This window comes from Oratosquilla oratoria, chromosome 30 (assembly GCF_046742065.1).
Source record: "Oratosquilla oratoria isolate Oo_2021 chromosome 30, ASM4674206v1, whole genome shotgun sequence".
NCBI classification, from domain to species: Eukaryota; Metazoa; Arthropoda; class Malacostraca; order Stomatopoda; family Squillidae; genus Oratosquilla; species Oratosquilla oratoria.
The window spans coordinates 41,785,721-41,809,170 of record NC_134806.1 but is presented as its reverse complement, the minus strand read 5'-3'; the positions used below and the strand labels follow the sequence as shown (position 1 = coordinate 41,809,170).

At 39.2% G+C, this 23,450-nt stretch overlaps 1 protein-coding gene across 5 annotated transcripts in view; it reads right to left on the bottom strand.

Annotated features, from left to right (window-relative positions):
* The window catches only part of c12.2 (von Willebrand factor A domain-containing protein c12.2), a 353,857-nt gene that overhangs the window by 307,750 nt on the left and 22,657 nt on the right, over positions 1–23,450 (bottom strand). For all 5 annotated transcript variants that reach the window (XM_076212829.1, XM_076212831.1, XM_076212827.1 and 2 more), the window contains 2 exons: positions 20,390–20,557; positions 18,149–18,313 (listed from right to left, as the gene is read on the bottom strand). In XM_076212829.1, coding sequence (XP_076068944.1) covers positions 18,149–18,313; positions 20,390–20,557 — 333 coding nt within the window. The remainder of the gene's footprint in view (positions 1–18,148; positions 18,314–20,389; positions 20,558–23,450) is intronic.

Here is a 23,450-nt window from a genome sequence, read left to right as displayed (position 1 = left end):
CTAATGCACCACTCCCCCCACTTGCATACATGAAAGTCGTGTATGATAATTAAAAATAGAGCCCAACATACTATTCACTGCTACACGCAGGAAGTGAAATCAACTCGCTTCTCATAGGAAATACACGCACACTTCACACGAACAACACGCTCACAAACACAAATATACACAAATGTTTTTTCTTCTACTAGAATTAGATAAATTTCTAACTTTCTCTCAGACTGCGTCTTCTCATTTCAGTTTTTCTTTCACTGAAATATATTTCATCTTTCTGTCTTTCTCTACAACTATGTTTCCTACTTCCTTTCCCAATTCTCATTGGTTACTGTCGTCGTAAGTCCCGCTCCTCCTCCCCCCTACCTTCTTAGCATACATAAATAGTCTTTAAAACGCTATTGTTGACAACAGCCCACTTTACACACAACTACTGGATCATGTAATGGATTCGTGGTGGATAGCTATTACCCTCTAGATGAGAGCTCAAAGCGGAAATGAAATTGAAAAGGAAGATATGGGCTTTTGTAAATGCTTACGATCCTGGTAGGGAGAAAAGTGAAGCGGTGAGGGAGGGTTTTTGCAGTGATTTAAATGAATGCCTAAAGAGGTTTGGGAGGAATGTAACGGTAGTGGCGTTGGGAGATCTCGATGCAAGAGTAGATAAGGAGTGAGCAGTAAAGAGATTCAGGGTGTCAGGTAAGAACTAAAGTAGACAGGGCATAAATGGACTATGTATTGGTACCCAAAGAGAGGATCGTAAGAGTTCTGGATATAAATGCTTTCATGGGAGAGAGGAGGGGATTGTCAAATCATTAAGTGACAGAAGAGAAATCGAGTGGAGAAAAAATGAGAGGGGGGAAAGGAAGGAAATTATAAAAGATTTGGACTCCATTTCACATGAGAAATTAGCGAAAACGGGACAATGCCATTCTTCGACGTGTTGATAATACAATATATATCTCTCAACATCAGTGTCTTTGTAAAGACCAGTAACTCTGATGAACACTGCCTAAGGCTGTAAGGCTCTCACCCATCACAGCACCTGGATTCAGGTTTATCAAGAAATAAAATGTCCCTACTGGGATTCGAACCCTCGCCTGAGCGGTTTGCTTTTTTATAAGACGAAGACCGTACCAGGCGAGGGTTCGAATCCCAGTAGGAGAGTTTATTTCCAAATGTCATAATGACACAAAAATAAAATGTGCATCACAAATACTGGTTAACAACGAATTCCCAAATAAAGACGTTCTGCGTGTAATCACTAAAGTAATGGAGTATCGTAATCAAATAAACATCACCGAGAAAACACATTATAATTTTCTACAATTCTACATTCGCATGTATAAGGAACATGAGTAATGTAACAAATTGTAAAAAATGAAAAACCAATGAGCCTGAATCTAAAATGAAATTTATCATCTAGTGTACTACAAAACTGTAAAAATAATTCTATCAATGTTAAGAAATAGACACAGTCTGGAACCAGACACCCTTCAGCGTTCTAATGTTGTGTATAGGTTTACCTACAAAAAAAAAAAGGAGAGGAACGTGCAACCTGCCCCTCTTCCTACACCGACATGACAATGATTTAATTACGAAACCGCTTGACCTGTCGACGTTAACCGGGAACCCCAAGAAACTACACAAGATTAGAACATGAAATTAACATGAAAAGGGAGGACTTCGAGGAAAGCACGGACATTCGTAAGCTCCCCATGCTCGAAGCCTTACTCTTAAGTAACTAAGACCTACTGTTAGCATCGAACCCCAAGATCAGCAAGCGACACCGGGCATGAGGAGGCCAACAGCTAATCCCTCTGCTTACTGACACATCTACAAATCCAATTGAAACCGCGACCTCTCCCAATGAGGTCCCAATCGTGATATCTTCCACTCTGAAGAAACATTTGGTCTCTCCTGAGTGAACTTAGCTTATTCAAACGTTGAAAGCAGGGTGATTTAACTAGTCTTTAAAATGTACCATGGCTTCGTTAATATGAATTATTTTGTTGTGGACCGTAGTAATATCACAAAAAAAATAATGGTTACAAAATACAAGAGATCAAACAACAGTGATTTTGTTTTACTACATTGTAAATGTTCGTAACAAACTACCTATTTATGTTGTAGGTTTAAATGCAATTGACAATTTTGAATATATATACATATATATATATATATATATATATATACATATATATATATATACATATATATATATATTTGCAAATAAATCACTTGAACACGTGATCAGAAATATGCTGGTAACCATTTAAGAAAAAGAAACACAGAAATCCCAAGCGCTTTCGTGTAATTCACTTTCGTGTAATTCACATCCCCTGAGGATGTGAATTACACGAAAGCGCTTGGGATTTCTGTGTTTCTTTAACCAGCATATATATATATATATATATATATATATATATATTTATATATATATATATATATATATATATATATATATACACTTAAATCAAGTCAGTGGTTCTAAAACGTTTCCACTATCTACTCCTCTTTTTCAATTCGCAAGCAGCCCTTTAAGGACCAATAAATATGTTGCTTTTATTCGCTCATCTGTATTCCTTTGTAATAGCCACCTTCGAAGCACTTCGCTAAGCTGCAAACAGCCGTTCGCTAAGCCAACACAAACATAAGTTGGACTCCAGACATCTTTAAAGCCTCCACACCAAACATGAACGCCTAATTCGACACAAAACCCAAAAGTCACCGTGCAGACAATTTGTTTTCTGCACCATTCCCATATCTGGATATAAGAGTAGCTATGTATAATCGTTGTGGACATAGTTCAATGTAGCATTTGCTGTTACACGCAAGAAGTGAAATAAACTCACTTCTTGTAAGAAATAAACACACTTCACACGAGCAAGTTCATAAGTGCATGCATTTTTTTTTTTTTTACTAAAATACACTTAATTTCTAATATTTTCTATAAATATGCCTCATTTCCGTTTTCCTCTCACTTAAAAAGAAACCCGTTTTCCTGTCTTATTTTTTTCAACTTTGTCTCCAATACCTTTCCCCAATTTCGTTGAAATCTGTCGACGCAAGCCTTCCTCCTTGCCTCCCGAGCAGCAAAAAAATATACAAATAAAGAATTTCAAATGCGATCATTAACATCAGCCTCTTTTACACTCTACCTTCACATTTTCCTACAGACTCTTCTACCGCTCTTGCAAAAACCGATCGAGCAAAAGGTCGTCTGACCTAAAAATTCTTATTGCACCTTGAAACTTCAAGAAGCCAAACCCAGCTGAAGAATGCTGTGTAAGAAGCCCAATGATATTACGTCGTCATCATATAGAATGGCCGTCTATACAGCCGTTATTTCTGGACTCCAGAAAAACGAAAACATTAGAAAACATCACTAAGAAGATTCGTAATGCAGAACTGGTCATAACATTCACCCACTGCAAACACGCATGTGTGTGTGTGTGTGTGTGTGTGTGTGTGTGTGTGTGTGTGTGTGTGTGTGTGTGTGTGTGTGTGTGTGTGTGTGTGTGTGTGTGTGTGTGTGTGTGTGTGTGTGTGTGTGTGTGTGTGTGTGTGTGTGTGTGTGTGTGTGTGTGTGTGTGTGTGTGTGTGTGTGTGTGTGTGTGTGTGTGTGTGTGTGTGTGTGTGCGTGATTCACCATGGTCTTGGATAACGTGTTGACCTCGTGATCGACAGCTATTACCCTCACGGAAGAGAGCTCAGAGTTCATTTATGACCGATCTATGGGTAATGTCATGACCTTTACACGCGCACTCACACCCAACTCCCCGCCCACGAGAGTTGGAGTAACGACTCGCGGCGCAGCGATACTGAAATTATTTCAGCCCTGGACGGGATTTGAATCCGGACCGCCGTAGTGACGGCCGGAAACTCTATCCACCGCGCCATCGAGCATGTGTACTGTGTGTGTGTGTGTGTGTGTGTGTGTGTGTGTGTGTGTGTGTGTGTGTGTGTGTGTGTGTGTGTGTGTGTGTGTGTGTGTGTGTGTGTGTGTGTGTGTGTGTGTGTGTGTGTGTGTGTGTGTGTGTGTGATTCACCATGGCCTTGGATCACGTGTTGGCCTCATGATCGACAGCTATTACCCTCACAGAAGAGAGCTCAGAGTTCATATATGGCCGATCTATGGGTAATCTTGTGACCTTTACACGCACACACACCCAACTCCTCGCCCACGATTGTTAGAGTAACAACTCGCAGCGCAGCGATACTGAAATTATTTCAGCCCTGGGCAGGATTCGAACCCGGACCACCATAGTGATATTCAGAGACTCTACCAACCGCGCCACCGAGTGTGTGTGTGGGGGGGGGGGGTTGATTCACCATGGTCTTGGATCACGTGTTGGCCTCGTGATCGACAGCCATTACCCTCACGGAAGAGAGCTCAGAGCTCGTATAAGACCGATCTATGGGTAATGTTGTGACTTTTACACACGCACACCCAACTCCCCGTCCACGAGAGTTGGAGTAACAACTCGCAGCGCAGCGATACTGAAATTATTTCAGCCCTGGACGGGATTCGAATCCGAACCACCGAAGTGACGACCGGGAACTCTATCCACCGCGCCATCGAGTATGTGTGTGTGTGTGTGTGTGTGTGTGTGTGTGTGTGTGTGTGTGTGTGTGTGTGTGTGTGTGTGTGTGTGTGTGTGTGTGTGATTCACCATGGTCTTGGATCACGTGTTGGACTCGTGATCGACAACTATTACCCTCCCGGAAGAGAGCTCAGAGCTCATATATGACCGATCTATGGGTAAAGTTGTGACCTTACACGCAGACACACACCCGATTCCCCGCCAACGAGAATTGGAGTAACGACTCGCAGCGCAGCAATACTGAGATTATTTCAGCCCTGGACGAGATTCGAACCCGGACCGCCGTAGTAACAGCCAGGAACTCTATCGCTGCATCATCGAGTCGTGTAGGCGCGCGCGCGCGTGTGTATGTGTGTGTGTGTGTGTGTGTGTGTGTGTGTGTGTGTGTGTGTGTGTGTGTGTGTGTGTGTGTGTGTGTGTGTGTGTGTGTGTGTGTGTGTGTGTGTGTGTGTGTGTGTGTGTGTGTGTGTGTGTACGTGTTTGTACTTTTACAAAATGTATGTACATGAGAGAGAGACAGAGAGAGACAGAGAGAGAGAGAGAGAGAGAGAGAGAGAGAGAGAGAGAGAGAGAGAGAGAGAGAGAGAGAGAGAGAGAGAGAGAGAGAGAGAGAGAGAGAGAGAGAGGGAGGGAGGGAGGGAGGGAGGGGGAGGGGGAGAGAGAGGGAGGGGGAGAGAGAGAGAGAGAGAGAGAGAGAGAGAGAGAGAGAGAGAGAGAGAGAGAGAGAGAGAGAGAGAGAGAGAGAGAGAGAGAGAGAGAGAGAGAGAGAGAGAGAGAGAGAGAGAGAGAGAGAGAGAGAGAGGGAGAGAAAGGGAGAGAGAGAGAAAGAGAGACAGAGAGAGAGAGAGAGAATTAGTGTGAGTGTGGGGGGGGGTGCATGCGCGCGTGCGTGTAGAATTTTAGCATTGTGTAAATATGTTTATAATGGAACATTACGATTTTGTTGGGCAATATTTTTTTCTTTATTACCTGAAAATATTGACGTGGAGAGTGTCAGTTACCTTAAGGGTCAAAATTGTCACATACGAATACGTCGATGATCACAGGCTCACCTTTCCCAGCAATTTTGCAAAATAGCCTCAGCTTCCTGTTGATGTCTTGGGAAACTGCTCATAAATAAATACTAGGAACTCTCGTGCCCCGCCAGGCGCCATAATTCGTCGCCAGTGCATGCGTAATTTCAGAAATGCGTTTGGAAACGATATGACTTAATGATAGTTGTCTTTCGAACCGTGCAAACCTAATAGACTTCAGTCATGCTTACGACTATTGTCTGGCATCACCCCCTCCCCCCAAGTAGAAAGGCCTGAAATGGTTGAGTGTGGTGAAAATGTATAATTTTTATTTTTTGAGCAAATAATTTCTAATAGATGTGTGGTAGTAAATGGTTGGACGCCATGAGGAAGAAATCATCCATTTTCGGCATGAACGCTGGTTTCAGTGTGTGCCAGTAATTTTTGTCGACATTTTCTCGTTCCAGGTATACAGAAATCACCATTGCAATTTAAGTATTATTGTTACATACAGTATATATATATATATATATATATATATATATATATATATATATATATATATATATATATATATATATATATATAATACATATATATGAGTGTGAGTGTGCGCGTGCATGTGTATTTACCTAGTTGTATCTTACGGGAAGGGGAGCTACGCTCGTGGTACCCCGTCTCTGTATCTCGCCATGTCTAATTTGCTCTTAAATTCGTGTATGGTTTTTGCACACACTGTTGTTTCGTCTAGTTTGTTCCATACATCCAACACTGTGGGGAAAGCTGTACTTTTTCTGGTTTTTCCTATAACTGTCCTTTCTGACCTTCCTTCCATGTCCCCTTGTATTTCTCTTATCCCAATTTAGTAAGTCTTCTCTATCAAGGACTTTCATACCTCTCATGATTCTGTAGATAGTCAACAATACACCACTTTCTCTCCTTTGTTCCAGAGTCGGCAATTCTAGTTTTGACAATCTTTCTTCATTTTTTTATAGTGTTGTGGCCATCTCCGTAGTTGCTCTCTAGATTTTCTCAATTTTCTTTATATTCTTTTTGGCACTGGGTGACCATAGTGTCGCTGTGTACTCCAATTTTGGCCTCATCAGTGTGACTAGTATTTTCTATACCATTTCTTCATTCAAGTAAGTAAAAGCCTCCTTTATTGATCTTAGCAATTTTGTTTATCTGTTTATCAGGTAAAATGTCCTTTGTGATGATTACTCCCAGGTCTTTTTCAGATTCCATTTCTCTACTTCCTTTGTACCAATTTTGTATGGTCCAGATTTTTTTCTTTTTTTTTCAAATTCCATTATGCTACATTTCTTAATGTTGAAGTTCACTTCCCACTTCTGACTCCATTCCCAAGCCTTGTTCAGATCTCTGCAGCGAATCACAATCAGTTTCAGTACTCCTTTTTTCAACAGTTTTGCGTCACCTGCAAAAAAGCTCATGTAACATTCCACACCCTCGTCCATGTGATTTACGTCAATAGCAAACATTATTGGAGCCAATACTGATCCTTGTGGAACGTCACTAATCACCTCTTCCCAATTAAGTAGAACTCTTACCTCTAAGCACTACTTTCATTTTTTTTCTATGCGAGAAATCCTCCATACATTTCAGTAGTTTACCTTGTATCTCTCCTATGGTTTCCAGCTTTCTTAATAGTCAAAAGCTTTTTGTAAATCTAGGAAGGCACAATCAGCCCATCCGTCCCTTTCCTGTATTATATCAAGTAGTCTTGAGTAAAAACATATCAAACTCCTGGCACATAATCTTCCCTGTCCAAATATGAATTGTCTCGGATTTAGTGTATTGTTCTCCATATGTTTTATCCATCTACTTCTTATAACTTTTTCACAAATTTTGACTACCGTACTTGTAAGGGAAACTGGTCTGTAATTTGTTGGGTCTTCCTTGTTTCCTCCTTTATATATTGGTACGATATAATTTTTTCAGTCTTCTGGTATTTTTCTTTCTTTGAGTGAGCAACTTATTATGTTATATATTTTGTCTATTAATTCTTTACATTCTTTTAGTATCTCAGTTTTGCGATTCCATCCGGGCCGTGCGAATTCCTGACAACAAGGTTCATCAATTGGTCCATTATTTCTTTCAGTGTTACTATCATTTCCCTCATGGGGAGGGGGGGTGTCTCTTCTCGCCCTTCATCCCAATGTTTTACATTTTCTCCAGTGACTTCAGCCATTTTTGTATCTTCTGTGTATTCCATATTCCCTTGGCGTAGTTTTCACTATTTCCTGTTAGTTTTTTAATTTACCGTTCACATAACTATAGAATAGTTTTGGCTGATCCTTACATTTTTCAATTATGTCTTTTTCATAGTTTCTTTTTTCCTCCTTGCGTATTTCTACATATTCATTCCTTTGATTGACATATATTTCCCACTTTCTAGTTTTTTCCATCTTTTCCTAGCTTTATCTCTTCTATCTTTTGCTTCACTGCACCTTCTGTTAAACCAGCATTTGATATACATTTTTACTATTTTTGCTTTGGTACATATTTATTCACTCCTTCATTACATATTTCCATCAGAATCACCCACTTTTCTTTCACTTGTGTTTCTTCACTGTCGAATTTTTCCCAACTCGCTTAAAAAAATCCTAAGCTTCTCGAAGTCCGTTTTATTATACATTAGTCCTCCTTTTACTGTATTTCTCATTTCTCTCTACATATATTTCCTCGTTTAGTTCTAGTTCAAGTAATATGTGGTCAATCTTCCTAAATGGTGTCTTGTATACAATTTTATCCACAATTTCAGGTTCTGGCATATATAATAAATCTAGTCTCGATGGTTCTTCATTATATCTAAATTTTGTATTTTCTTTTACCCATTGTGTCATTGTATGTTCTATAGTCATTCCAAGTAATACATTTCCCCATAGATTCTCTCCACCTTTTATTGGCATCTTTTCCCAACAGATTTCTTTGCAGTTAAAATCTCCCATAAGTACCAGGTTTCCTCCATCCTTCAGTATCTCATTTAATGAAAGCCTTATATCTTCTAACATTTTAGAATAATCTCTCTCTCCATGACCCTGTTTTTGGGGGCACATAAATCACAAACTTTCTACTTTTCATGTCACTATCTTCAACTCTTATTGTGACCATCTCCACCCTGTTCTCTCCATTTGTAACTTTCATCACATTTAAGTTTTTCTTAGCCAAGAACATGACTCCACCTTGTTTCTCCTCTCTATTTCTAAGCCAGTGATTATATAATCCATGTCCAACACTGGTAATAGTGGACCCCTTAATTTTGTCTCCACAATTCCCATTATGTCTGGTTTTTCTTCTGACAGGTAATCATTTAGTTCATTTAATCCTGAGATTAATCTGTCTATATTAGTATAAGCCACTTTTAATTTTCTGCTCTCTCCATCTCATTCTCTGCTCCTTTCGTTTTTTTTGTTTTGTTTTTTTATATATACCATTTTTTCAGTTTCATGTCTAACACTCTCCAAAAGAACTTCATTTTCTTGGTCTCCTTTCTTTTCTTGTTTTGTTTTTTTCTTCGCTTGTTAATGTCTTTTCTCTTTCCTCATCAATCATATCTCTTTTTACCCATATACTTTTACAGTGTTCACTTCTGCCTTCTCCCTTCCTTCCTCAACAGACATCCCCCTATTGCTTGACACCCCTTTCACCCCATCCATCTATCTCATCTTTGTTCATTCTATCCATCTCTGCCTTCCACATTTCTTTGACTAATCTTTCTTCACTCATTCTTTCCATGTGTCCAAACCATTCCAATACTTTTTCATCAACCCTATCTCCCACCTTCTTTTCCACCCCACCTCTCCTCCTTACCTCCTCATTTATATCAAACTTTGTAACCCCTACCATACTTCTCAGACATTTCATCTCAAACACATTTACATACTTCCTCTCATATGTTCATCTCTATGCCCCATAAAACAAATGGCAGACATTACAGTATATTTCTTAGTGTTTATCTATATGAATCTTAAAATTTAAAACTGTACTACATTACACTGCCTCTGCAGTGCACAAGAGATCTCCTGATTAAGGACGAGAGGGCTTTAACCTCTCCATTATGAGTTGAATATTCACACATGAGTGTTAGGCTGCTTGATGCATGATGATTCAATGATGTATCACAATATGCACGCTATGAAAAGACTAGGCAAGTAAAAGGGGAAAACATGTGCATGATATATACAAAGTTACAGTTGTAATATTTTTGTTTCTCTTGTTCATTTTCACCCTGAATGTAGAGAACCACAGAAAATATGATCCTGTTCATGGTCAACTTCTCTCTCTCTCTCTTTATATATATACAAAAATAATTAGTTCACAAAATGAGGGTGATGAGTGAGGAGAATGGAGGAGAAATAAGGAAGGATGAGGTGAAGGCAGTTGTTAAGATGATGAAAGCAGGTAAGGCACCTGGTCTGGATGGATGCCATGCAGAATGTCTGAAAAAGGGAGATACAGTGATGGTGGACTGGTTGGTGAGGTTATTTAATTTTTGATGGAGAGAGGGTAGAGTGCCGGAGGACTGGAGGAGTGCCTGTATAGTTCCTCTTTACAAGGGAAAAGGGGACAAGTGTGAATGTAGTAGTTTCAGAGGGATTAGCTTGTTAAGTGTAGTTGGGAAGGCTTATGGGAGGATCTTGATTGAGAGGATTAGGAGAGGAACAGAGGGAGTAATTGGTGAGGAACAGTGTGGATTTAGGACAGGTAGAGGTTGTGTAGATCAGATCTTTGTGGTAAGACAGATATGTGAGAAAGCTATAGGAAAGGGGAAGGATGTTTTTTGGGCTTTTATGGATCTGGAAAAGGCTTATGATAGGGTAGACAGAAAGGCACTGTGGGAGGTTATGCAGATATACGGGATAGGAGGAAAGCTTCTGGGAGCTGTCAAGAGTTTTTATGAGAGTAGTACAGCTTGTGTCAGGATTGGAAATGGAGAGAGTGAGTGGTTCGAGGTAAAGGTGGGACTTCGTCAAGGATGCGTTATGTCGCCCTGGCTGTTCAACTTATACATGGATGGGGTGGTGCGAGAGGTAAATGCAAGGGTAGTGGGCAAGGGATTGGAGATGGTTAAAGAAAATGGAGAAAAGTGGGAGGTGAGTCAGCTGTTGTTTGCGGACGACACTGTGCTTGTGGCAGGATTGGAGGAGGGATTGAGGAAGTTGGTGGCAGAGTTTGGGAGAGTATGTGATAGAAGAAAGCTAAAGATAAATGTGGGTAAAAGTAAGGTGATGAGATGTACAAGGGGTGAAAGTGGCAGTAGACTGGAAGTGAGCATTAAGGGAGAGCGACTGGAGGAAGTGGATAGTTTTAGATACTTGGGTGCAAATGTGGCAGGAAAAGGTGGAGTGAAGGTGGAGGTAGAATGTAGATTGAGAGAAGCGAGTAAATGCCTTGGTGGTTTAAAGAGTGTAATGAGGAATAGACATTTGGGAATGGATGCGAAGAGGAGACTGTATGAAGGAGTGATTGTGCCAACAGCACTGTATGGGGCAGAAACATAGAACATAAGAAAAGAAGAGAGAAGGAGTTTGAATGTGTTTGAGATGAGGTGTCTGAGAAGTATGATGGGGGTTACTAGGCTAGATAGAGTGAGAAATGAGGAGGTGAGGAGGAGAACAGGGGTGGAAAAGGAGCTGGGAGATAGGGTTGATGAAAGAATATTAGGATGGTTTGGACACATGGAAAGAATGAGTGAAGAAAGACTAGTAAAAAAGGTATGGAAGGCAGATGTGGAGGGAGTTGAACATGAGGGGACGTCCTAGGATGAGGTGGATGGATGGGGTGAAGGGGGCTTTGGGGAAGAGGGGAATGTCTGTTGAGGAAGGACGGGAGAGGACAGAAGACACGGGTGAATGGAGAATGGTTGTATATGGATGATGTTGTGATTGCATGAGGTGGAATGGGCGTGGGGGTGTTGGGTGAGGTAGTATGTGTGAGCAAAAATTGACGCAGCCCGAAGGGATTTCTTCCCGCTCTCCTTTTATGCAATGGGGGGACGGAGAGTGGGAGTCACCGATTTAATGAAGCGGCCTTGCTGTGGATGTGCTGTGTCTTGCGACACTGCTTCTGACCCAGGGCAGTGGACAAGGTGCAGGGATGACCCGTCATCCAGGAGGTGCTCAGATAAGAGGGAGGGTGGAGGGGTGTGGAGTGTATTCAGGGATGGAATGGGTGAAAATAAATTTATGCCTTTCCCTTTTTAGCTACCTCCCTTGTAAGGGGGAAAAAGCCTTGGTATGTACAAAATGAAGGTGGGGCATGATGTAGCCTGTATATATGATCAATTATTTCTCTCTACATAAAAAAAAAAGTGAAAAAACAAGTAATACACAAAAGTCCATTACTTATATGGTATCACCAGCTGCCTGATGTATGATAACCCAACACAAAATGAGAGTGGGGTATGATCTAGCTGATTTACATTATTGGTGGGTACAGGAATGGTGGGTGTAGCAGTAGAACTTCAATAACAATATGCAGAATCTCCAGGGAGAACCAACACAGGATAAGCAATCATTCAGCTACGACTATAAACTACTTGTAAATATAATCAGGATGCCCAAATCAGCATCCTCGTATACCCACTCGCACCTCAGGATGCTGATGTTGGCATCCTCATATGCTAAGAGTTAAGAGGCTATGAGAACAAATTAAGGGTGACTACCTGTCTAAAGGCTATGAAGAAATACAATTTTCCATTCTCTGTTTTTGCCTATGTATTGAATGATAGTGTGTATAGGTTGCACACTATTTTGTGACCCAAAACTGCTATAAAAATCCTAAATGTTGTGTATAGGGCCCATGAGAAAAAATGGTAACATTTGATGGAAAAAAAAAAAAAATCAACATTTTGTGTTGTTATTATAACTGACTAACACACCTACCTTAATTACCTATCATTTCAAGTATAACAGTGACATATTCATTTGCAAACTTAAATGAATGTTCCTGGTAACTCAAAATTATAATTATTACTACTATATAATATGTACATATCTTGCTGGGATATCTATATAATATGGGAATATCATGAGCATTGGTATTATATTCCAATTCAACATTATCATTTTCATACCATTTAAAGTATTTAGCGAATTTATCAATTTAGCAAGATTAGCAAACCCACATTCAAACATTTTTTTATACAAGAATTTGACCTTTGTTGTCTTCATATAATATTTGACCATATATGAGCTATAGCACTTGGCAGAGGCAAACATGTATGGGTAGGCTATTTTCATTGCTCACTAAGATACATTTGGCCAATAAGCAATCAGCTCAAAGAGCAGCTTGTCTATGATGTACCTGTAGCCTTTGTGTATAACATCAACAGACCTACTGATCACCAAGGATTGCTTAAGTGGGGTGGGTTGGACTGACAGTTTGTGAAACCATAAAGTGAGTTACTGTTTAATTACTGGCATCATTTGAGGAGCATATTCTTCATTTCCGTTCCCACAGCAATGGACCAATTAGGATGCCACTTAGATCTCTGTTCGACTTGATGAGCAATAACACAGACATGGGAAAAGGACACAATTCAATTTTATTTTCTCATTTTACAATTGGTATGAAATACAATTACAAAATTTATTGATCCAAACAATAAGTTTATTACAAATTATGGGGATGGAATGGGTGGGAGTGGTTTCTATGCCTTTTTCTTTTGGCTACCTTCTGTGTAAGGGGGAAAAAAGCCTTTGGTATATGTATGTACAAATTATGATACTTCTAGCTACCTTTTCCCTAATATTGGTCATAATTTATACTCCTAAGTAAGAAAAAGTCATCAAAAAAACTGTTCTACTTTCAAGGTACAGTCAAACCTCGCTCAACAAGTACCTCACATAATGAGTGATTCATATGATGAGCAAAATTTTTAAATAATTTTTTACTCACTTAACCAGCAACATTTAACCTAATGAGCAATGTTTTGTGATTTGTATGCCCTATGTGAAGGCTCCTTTCTACCTAGCTAGTCATGAGGAGCATTCCCTTGTGACTCTTGGCTAGCTCGTTCATGTCTGCTTTTCGACCAGTGTTGCCACTGCTTGAAATTTTCTACTAGATCTTAGATTTTTTACTTCGATCTTGGAGTATTGATTTTTTTTTTCAGTAAAACTTGTAGTTTTCAAGTAACTCAGCCGATGAATGCATAAAAATATCCAGTGTTACACCCGCAGCAAATTCAATTATAAAACCATGATTATCTATTATTTTGGACTATTCTAACACACTTTTCTTCTATGGCATTTCCGTAGTAAATGGTGCGTTTTCGAGTTATGCCTATTTTCTTTCTAGCCAATCATATGTAACCATGAGTGTTACAGGACTCTCTCTGCCAATCAACATTTATCCTGCGGTGGCTATAATGCTAGGTTATAAGGCTAGATGTTTAGCTGATTAGATTAGAATTACCCACTCATCTTTCACTTCCTCATCCGAAACCCCCGATTCCTAGCTCCCAGGCTCTCACTCCCAAAATTGTGAAGGGAGAAGGGGTGGCATACAGCGAATATAAGGCATTTCTAACAGAAATTTCATAGAATTAGTCGTAGAATCATCCACAATGAACCCCATTTCTATTTCAAAATTTTGAATATTTTACTGCCATAACTGTAAGGGGGGTACATAACTTGAAAACACAACATTTTCGACAAAAATATCATAGAAGAAAAGTGTCTTGGAATTCTCCAAAACAGTAGAAAACATGTTTTTGTAATCAAATTTTCTCTGGATGCAATGGTAATATTGTAATAACTGCAGTGTAAAATAACTAAGTGGGTCATGAAATGCAATTGGAAACAAAACAAATATTAAGGTGGTGATTGATTAGTGATGAAATAATGTGTCATAAATCACTTTGTTATACACATTTAGTATGAACCCAGTGATGGGAGTTGGACACGTATCACACGTATAGAGGGTGAATGTTCTGTTCATGTTATTGGGAAGCTCAGCTATCAGTCTGTGTTTAGCATTCATTCTGCCAGCATCTTAGTGTTGCTTATGATCATACATTTTCCAAACTTGTGTTCAAATGCATTATTTGTGATTGTTTTTTGTGCAAAATTTACCCTTGCAAGAATGTCCCCAAAGAAAAAAATGCAAGAAGACAGGGATAAGAGAAGACAAATCACCGTAGAAGTGAAATGTGAAATAATTGAGAGGCGAGAATGAGGTGTAAGTGTGGCTGACCTAACACGTACATACAATCAGACTACATCAACAATTTGAATTATCCTTAAGAACAAGGACAAGATTAAGGAGATACATGGTTCAAAGAGAGTGATAAGAATATCTATGCAATGGTCATGTATTCTTGACAATGTTGAAAAGTTGTTTCTCATATAGATCAACGAGAAGCAAACACAAGTGGACACTATTAATGAGACCATCAGTTGTGAGAGGCGAAAGTAATTTTCGCCAACCTCATTAAGAAAATGCCAGAAGTAGCAACAAAGAGAAAGCATTCAAGGCAAGCTGTTGGTGGTTCGAGAAGTTTAAAAGAAGAACTGTCATCCACGGCATTGTGAGGCATGGCGAAACAGCAAGCTCTGACCCTAAGGCAGCAGAAAACTTCATCGATGACTTTAGGAAGCTTGTGGATTCTGAGGGTTACCTGCCGCAGTAGGTTTTTGGGATGAGACGGGTCTTTTCTGGAAGAAGGCACCAAAGCAAACCTATATAACAGCAGAGGAGAAAGCACTGCCCACCCACAAGCCAATGAAAGACTGTCTCACATTGCTGTTTTGTGCCAATCCAAGCAGCAATTTGAAAGTGAAACCACTGCTCATTTACCATTCAGAAAGGCATGAGCCTTCAAGAAATGTTAAGTCCAGAAGAATAGGCTAAGTGTGATGTGGTCCAACAACAAGGCTTGGGTGACATGTGACTTTTTTAACCTCTTCACTCCGGGCCAAAATCTCGCAGGCAGCATTATCTGCCAGACGCACGATGTGTCGTAATAATACTCACATCATAAAATATAGTCACCGCTTATATCGATCGTTCTCTCTTTCACCCGTGAATTTTGATAACCATAGAAAATGTGATGAAGATAGTTTAGAGAGTATGTCATTACGCAGGGGCAACTACAATAAATATAATCAAGACGCCGATATGGCAGCCTCGCATATCCACTTGCTCCTCATGCCACCTACGTATGCGGCACCATATGGAAGGGGTTAATGATTGGATCAATGAGGTGTTGGGTCCTTCTGTAAAAAAACATTTGCTTGAGATGAATCTGCCACTTCACACCTTGATTGTTATGGACAACAATCCTGCCAATCCTCCAGATCTAGAAGATGACCTCCTTGATGAATTTCAGTTCATCAAGATCCAGTTCCTGCCTTCCAACACCACTCCTTTATTCCAGCCCATGGACCAGCAGGTCATCTCAAACTTTAGGAAGATCTACACTAAAGTGGTCTTCGAGCATTATTTTGAGGTGACTGAGGGGACTAATTTCATTCTCAGAGAGTTTTTGGAAAGACCACTTCCAAATCGTTGCCTGCCACAAGATGATCGACAAGATATGGGAGGGGGTTACCAAGAGAACCCTTGTTTTGGTTTGGAAGAAGCTTTGGCCAGACAGGTTGTCAAACGTGACTTTGAGGGGTTTGAGTCAGTATTTGTGTACCCTGAAGTTGTCAAGATTGTGTCTTTGACCAAGACCATGGGGCTGGAAGTGGATAACAACAACATCAACGTGCTTGTGAAAGAGCATAGACAGGAGCTAACCATTGAAGAGCTTACGGAGTTGCATTTTGTTTCACAGCAAAAAGTTGTGGAGGAGATTTCATTAGGGAAGGAGGCGGTAACAGCCTCAGCAGAGCAACAACCTTCCATTGCAATAAAGGATGACGGGCCACCCCTGCATCCCGTCCACCACCCTGACCCAGGGCAGTGGACGGGATGCGGGGGTGCCCTTTCATCCAGGAGGTGCCGGGATGGGAGGGGGGGTGGAGTATGTAGGGAGTGGATTGGGTGGGAGTAGTTTCTATGCCTTTTTCTTTTTGGCTACCCCCCACGTAAGGGGGAAAAAGCCTTTGGTATATGTATGTATGTATGCAACATTATTTATATTTATTTAATTTTACTCATTTTTCTTTCCCAGGTTCATATATTCTTCAAAATGCTTTTATTTTGTGTTCATAATTCAATAAATTACAAAATTATTTTAGATATTACAGCAAATTATTTTTGGATAATTTTTCTTAAGCATGGGGCACATTATTGTATTTTACATTGACTTCTATGGGAAATTCTGTTTCGCTTAACAAGTGTTTCGCATTATGAGTAAGATTCAGGAACGAATTATGCTCGTTAAGCAAGGTTCCACTGTACTTTTTTTTTTTCATTCAGGAAAATAGCCTAAAACTATGTGCTCATATATAGGATCTACCTCACTTAAAACACATGAAAAAGAGTAAAAAATTGTGTCCTATTCACAAATAAATATGGTAGATGAATAAATAATTGGAATAGCTTAAAAGGTGATTTAATACAAGCTGGAGCAATAAATTAATTCAAATCTAAATACGACGACTAGAAATCAAGGATATAGACTAAGTTGGATCTGTACATAAATTTAACGCTAGGTATGATAAATTGGAGAGAAGGAGATGGGACACAATGAGTATTTACCTACCTAGTTTGATAAATTGGAGAGGAGACAGGACACAATGAGTATTTACCTACCTAGTTGTATCATACAGGAAGGGGAGCTGTGCTCGTGATGACTCATCTTTGTATTTCACAACATCTAGTTTGTTCTTAAATTCATGTATGGTGTTTGCACACACTTCTGTTTCATCCAATTTGTTCCAGACATCCACCACTGTGTGGAAAGCTGGTTTTTTTCAGATCTTTTCTATAACTGTCCTTTTTGAGTTTTTTTTTTTATGTTGCCTTGTTTTTCTTCTATCCCAATTTAATAAGTCTTCTCTATCAAAGACTCCCATGCCTTTCATAATTCTGTAAATGGCCAACAGACTGCCTCTTTCTCTCTTTTGTTCCAGGGCTGGTAGTTCCATTTAAGACAATCTTTGCTCACATATCAGTTTTAAAAGTGTTGGAGCCATCTTTGTCATTGCTCTTTGGATTCTTTCTATTTTTGTTCTGAGTGTCCATAGAGTCACTGCATACTCCAATCTTGGTCTTATCAGTGTGACTAGTAATTTCTTTACCATTTCCTCATCCAAATAATGAAAAGCCACCTTTATTGATCTTAACAAATTGTAGGTTTCATCTAGGGACATGGCTTTGGTGATGATTACTCCTAGGTCCTTTTTTGTAACCAACTTTCTTTACTTCCTTTGTACCAATTTTATATTGTCCTGATATTCTTTTTTTACTTTTTCCAAATTCCATTATACTACATTTCTTAATGTTGCTCTTTTTCTGTATACTATAATTAGGTAAAAACATCCCAAACTATTTTCATTTATATCTACATTATCCTTGACAATACATTAAGAAAGAAATATACATAATCTTTAAACTTACCTTGAATGGAAGATGTGAAATCTCTCTAGCTTGAAAACGTGACCTTAGAGGAGGATCAAGAGGATGTCCCTGATAAGGAGGAGAAGGAAGGCCGAGTGCAATGACTCTGAAGTCTTCACTGACACGCACCATTTGCCACAAATCCAACTCTTCTTGGCTATGTTCCTGTCAACAATAATTAGGTTTTCAATCAACTGGTTGCCCCAGCTTTCTCTTGCAAGAAATTTGTGGTCACCAGGAAACTGGCCACAGACAAAAATTCAGTACATAAGTCAATTAGTAAGAGATTATTGCTGTTTGGTAAGAATGAGTGTAGGACATTATAGTCTAAGATTTTCTGTATTTTCTATGTGGGAGTTGCAGCTGGGGTAACTGACATCTGTTGGTAGGCTAATTTTATGTTGGCACTGCTTTATTGCATTGTTGTGACCTAAACATGAGCATATCAGAGCAATTTTTACTTAACTTAGGAGTGATTTCCTAGTTGGAATGATTCAACAGGAAGTTTGGTAAAACATAGATTTTAACAGTCCATTGTGGAAGAGAGAAGGGGGTCTACAACCTATCCATCAAATTTACCAAGTCCACTCTGTAGGCTGCTTGAATGTTATAAATGAGGCACATCTACAGCCAGGCCTTTGGTAAACCTAAGTGGGCTCTCTGTGCAGGCACCTGGAACATACTTTCCCATTCTAAGGACAATTGATTACCCTTTTTATTGGTGGAGCTCAGGAGACTTAGCAGTGGTGAGATCAGCAGTGACCTACTTACTAATCAGGCCACAGTGATGAAGATCACCTTGCAAGGGTAGCTGTAGGCACATTTAGCCAATAACAGCATGCCATCATAAAGGTTACTCTGGCTGATAAACATATGATGCTGGTTTGTGTTGAAACACATCTTGGGTATAATCTCTCTTGTTGCAGTTTATGCTCCTTCTGAGACAAAGAGAGGTTGTGCCAAGCTTGACTCAGCAATTGACTAATGCTTTCCACAAGATACACTTGTTTTGAGTGACTTCAATGTGGTTATTGACACTGACAGTTTGCTATGAAGTACCTGCATATATTGGATTTTGTGGCTCTAAAACAAAGAAAACTAACACTTCTCTCCTGAATTTTGCAAAGGCCAGAAAATTCATGATTACTGTTCCTTGGTTCCACAGACACTAATGGACTTGGTATAACAATGCTGGAAGAATGGCAAAGGAGATCAATCATATATTTGTTAGCACTAAGTGATTCATACAGAACTGCAGGAATTACCAGAGTACCGAGTTCTTTGGGAAGAATCACAGATTTGTGGTTGCGACACTCAAGAATGCATATCAAGAACAGAAAAATCCCAAGATCCACTAGGCTTTCATCTGAAGAACCTCAAGGATGATGAATATGCCAAGGAATACATAGTATCAATCTCTAATCAATTCAAAGTGCTTAGCATATTTGAGAACCCTGAAGAACTGTGGGATACTTTTAAATATGAAACTCTGAAAGGTGTTGAGAAGTGCATTGGAGAGCATTCACGGTCGAGGAGTGGTGTGGTATTGCATGAGACACTGGAAAAAATGAGCCATACTACCAGACTGGCTGAAGACATGAACCTACACAGGACACTGAAACACTGAACTCTTGTGATAATGGACAAGGAGAGGTCAATCAAACCATTGCACCAGGTTTTTCTTGCATCAGACCCATGGATCCCAGGTAACTGGCAACAGATAAACAAGAAATAGTAAGACTGCGCCAAGGGAATTACGAATATAAAGAAGATGTAGAAATGGCTGAAATTATGAACAAACATTTCAAATAAGTGTTCATGACTGAAAGTTCACAAAACTGTGAGGAAATACAGAGAGAAAGATACTCCTAATGAAAGAAATAGCTGTGACACAGAAGGAAATCAGACCAAACAAAAAAACCTTGATGTCAGAAAATCACACGGTCTGGATGGAATTGCAAACTGGATATTAAAAGAATGCATTGATGAGTTGATGGACAAAATATACAAGATAATCAAATACTCACTTAAAGAAGAGATTTGAAAAAAAAAATAGCTTTCCATACAGACTGGTAAATGTGTGGAACAAATTGGATGAAACAATAATGTGTGCCAACACCATACATGAATTTAAGAACAAACTAGATGTTGCGAGATATAAAGACGGGTCATGAGCATGGTTCCCCTTCCCATGTAATAGAACTAGGTAAATACAACTAGGTAAATATAAAGGCCACACACCTGTAATAATCTATCATATCTTTGAGCTGGAATGAGAAGTCTACCATCTTCCAGCTGCATTTCACGGTTCTCAAGAAGATTATTCAGTACTGGTAATACATTCCTTTCTGCCTTTTCAACTCCCTCAAGAATCAGTACTCGGCCTTCCACTGCTGCTCGTACAGCACTCTGTGGAAAAAAATTATGCAAATTAACCATTTTATTCTGCTGATGAAGCTCCAGCTAGATAAAATTACCTGGCATCTGTGACAAGACTACAATATATCACCATGTCATATGATTACAATGGTCTGAAAGATATATAAGAAAAAAATAACATATGCTACACACACATACATCCTCAGACAAAAGTGATGCCAGTGCAAATCACTTTTGCCTGATCACACATTTCTGCTGACACTATGTTTCAAAATTAGAACTCATAAAAGATAAAACTGATGCTCTGATTTTGACATACAAGGTAGGAATGGAAAGTACCAGGTATAGTGGTAATACTGAAACTGCAATGAGAATGGTTCAGCAGTGAATGAAGAAATACATTGATGCAAAAAATGTAGATAGGCACTAGAAATTTTCTGGATAATAAACAAAAACCTCTATCAGGATTCTTAATATGCTCAAATAGCAGTTGGATGACATTTCTATGGCATACATTAAATAACCTCATTGGCCAATATATATATATATATATATATATGTATATATATATATATATATATATATATATATATATATATTATATATATATATATACACACATACATACATATACCAAGGCTTTTTCCCCCTTCCAAGGGAGGTAGCCAAAAAGGGAAAGGCATAAAAACACTCCCACCCATTTCATCCCTAAATACACTCCACACCCTTCCCACCCTCCCTCTCATCTGAGCACCTCCTGGATGACGGGTCATCCCTGCACCTTGCCCACCGCCCTGGGTCAGAAGCAGTGTCGCAAGACACAGCACATCCACAGCACATCCACAGCATATATATATATGTATATATTTATATATATGTGTATATATATATATATCTCTCTATATATATATATATATATATATATATATATATATATATGTGTGTGTGTGTGTGTGTGTGTGTATATTGTTAGCCATCTGTCTACATCTACATTTGACACTTGACACGAACGTTTCTTTGGTTTTCCACGTTGCTCTCTACCCTCATGGCTCATGACACCAGGTCCAGTATTACTGAGAAGTTTCGTTAGAACAAACAAAAATAAAACTCTAGTTGATCAAGTCAAACTACTGGATGTTAATCCAACTTATGTTAATATTAGACATCAGTTTCTGTTCATGACATTGTCACCAGAGGCTGTAACTACAACAACACTCCTTGAAGTTCCAGAGAACACTGAACCTCACCAAGAGACTGACATAGAGGCAAGTGCATCAACACCTCTAGTACAGAGGTCAACCCATATGTCGAAGGCTCTGGACAGATATGAATGGGATTGATAACCTATGGAGTACTTTGTTTTCTTTTTTAGGGGAGGAGAGTGTTATATTTTGTCATTAGACTTTTTCATACTCTGAGCCATTTGTTTGGCTGTATGTCATACTCTGTAAACAATTGATGAAACTGTCTGGCTACGTCACCATAATCTGTTTGGGACCAATCGGAGTAACAGTCATGACTAAGTTATTCCTTTCCCCTACTTATTCAATCATTCTGTAGGTATTATATACTATGTCTTATATACTGTATCTACTGATATGATGAGTTCTGTATGTTGAGTAAATGATATGTAAGAAATATTGTATAAACTGTAGCATTTTCCAACTTTACTTATACTGTATTCTGTTATTATAAGTTACATTCTGTAACATATTTTCAGGTCAATTTGTGTTTGAGTTGATCAAAGCTTGGGAGCAGCAACCAAGTCATTGTTATTTCATATATATATATATATATATATATATATATATATATATATATATATATATATATATATATATATATATATATATATATATATATATATATATATATATATATATATACTTTTATTTTTATTTTTTTTTTATCAACCACAAAGCACTTTAATTCTAAGCCATTAACATCAGGAGAACCATGGAGGCACATGCAGAAATTGAAACATAGTACGCCTGAGGATTCAAACCAACACGGCAAGCATGTGACCAGTGCCGTATTGACTTAGACCAATACACCATCAAGACTCCTCGATTACGTTGAATGCTTTTGATATGAAGAATTGGCTGCGAATTACTTTATATCTTAGTATGTGGAATCTGTTTAATGAATTATTTCTCTTATATTTGTATGCACAATTGCACATATTGGTTTGTATCTTTCTATTTATATTGAATATGTTTACATTTTGAGAATTTGGGAAATAGGATATTTATCGTCTACATTGTAGCCCTAGGTTCACTGTCAGATGGTGACTGACGGACCTTTCAAGGTGTTAGTGGTAGTTGGGTGTCAGATTTGCTGACTTGTAGTTACTCCAGTCTGCTTATGTCTCAGGTGGAGGGTGGCAGTGAGCAGATGGAGTGGTTGTAGGGGGTTGACGAAGCAAGTCCAGCCTCCAGCCATGGGGCACAGTGGAGGGCATACATACATACATATACCAAGGCTTTTTCCCCCTTACAAGGGGGGTAGCCAAAAACAACAGTGGAGGGAATGGGTGCAAATAGTTGAGGTGGGTTGGGTGTTGAGTTCACTCACAGTGGCTACTTTTGACCAACGTGATAGTGTGGGGGGGTCAAGGTGGTTAGAGTCACTCATGGCGGCTACCCTCGACTGACATGAATAGCGAAGCCGATTTCCTGGTGGCCACGTTCAACTGACCCGAAGTTCCTGGAGGGTGTGGATGGGTGGTCAAGGTAGGTAGAGTCACTCATGGTGGCTACCCTTGACCAACGCAAAGGATCCACAGTGCCCATAACCCAATGAATGGAAAATGTCTGGCCTTAAGAGAATCCCTATTGCTAAGCAGCAGAGATCAAGAGATGAAAATGTGCAAGTATTTTTTCCCACCATTAGTTCTTTTCTGTATCATCCCAATTCATATCAA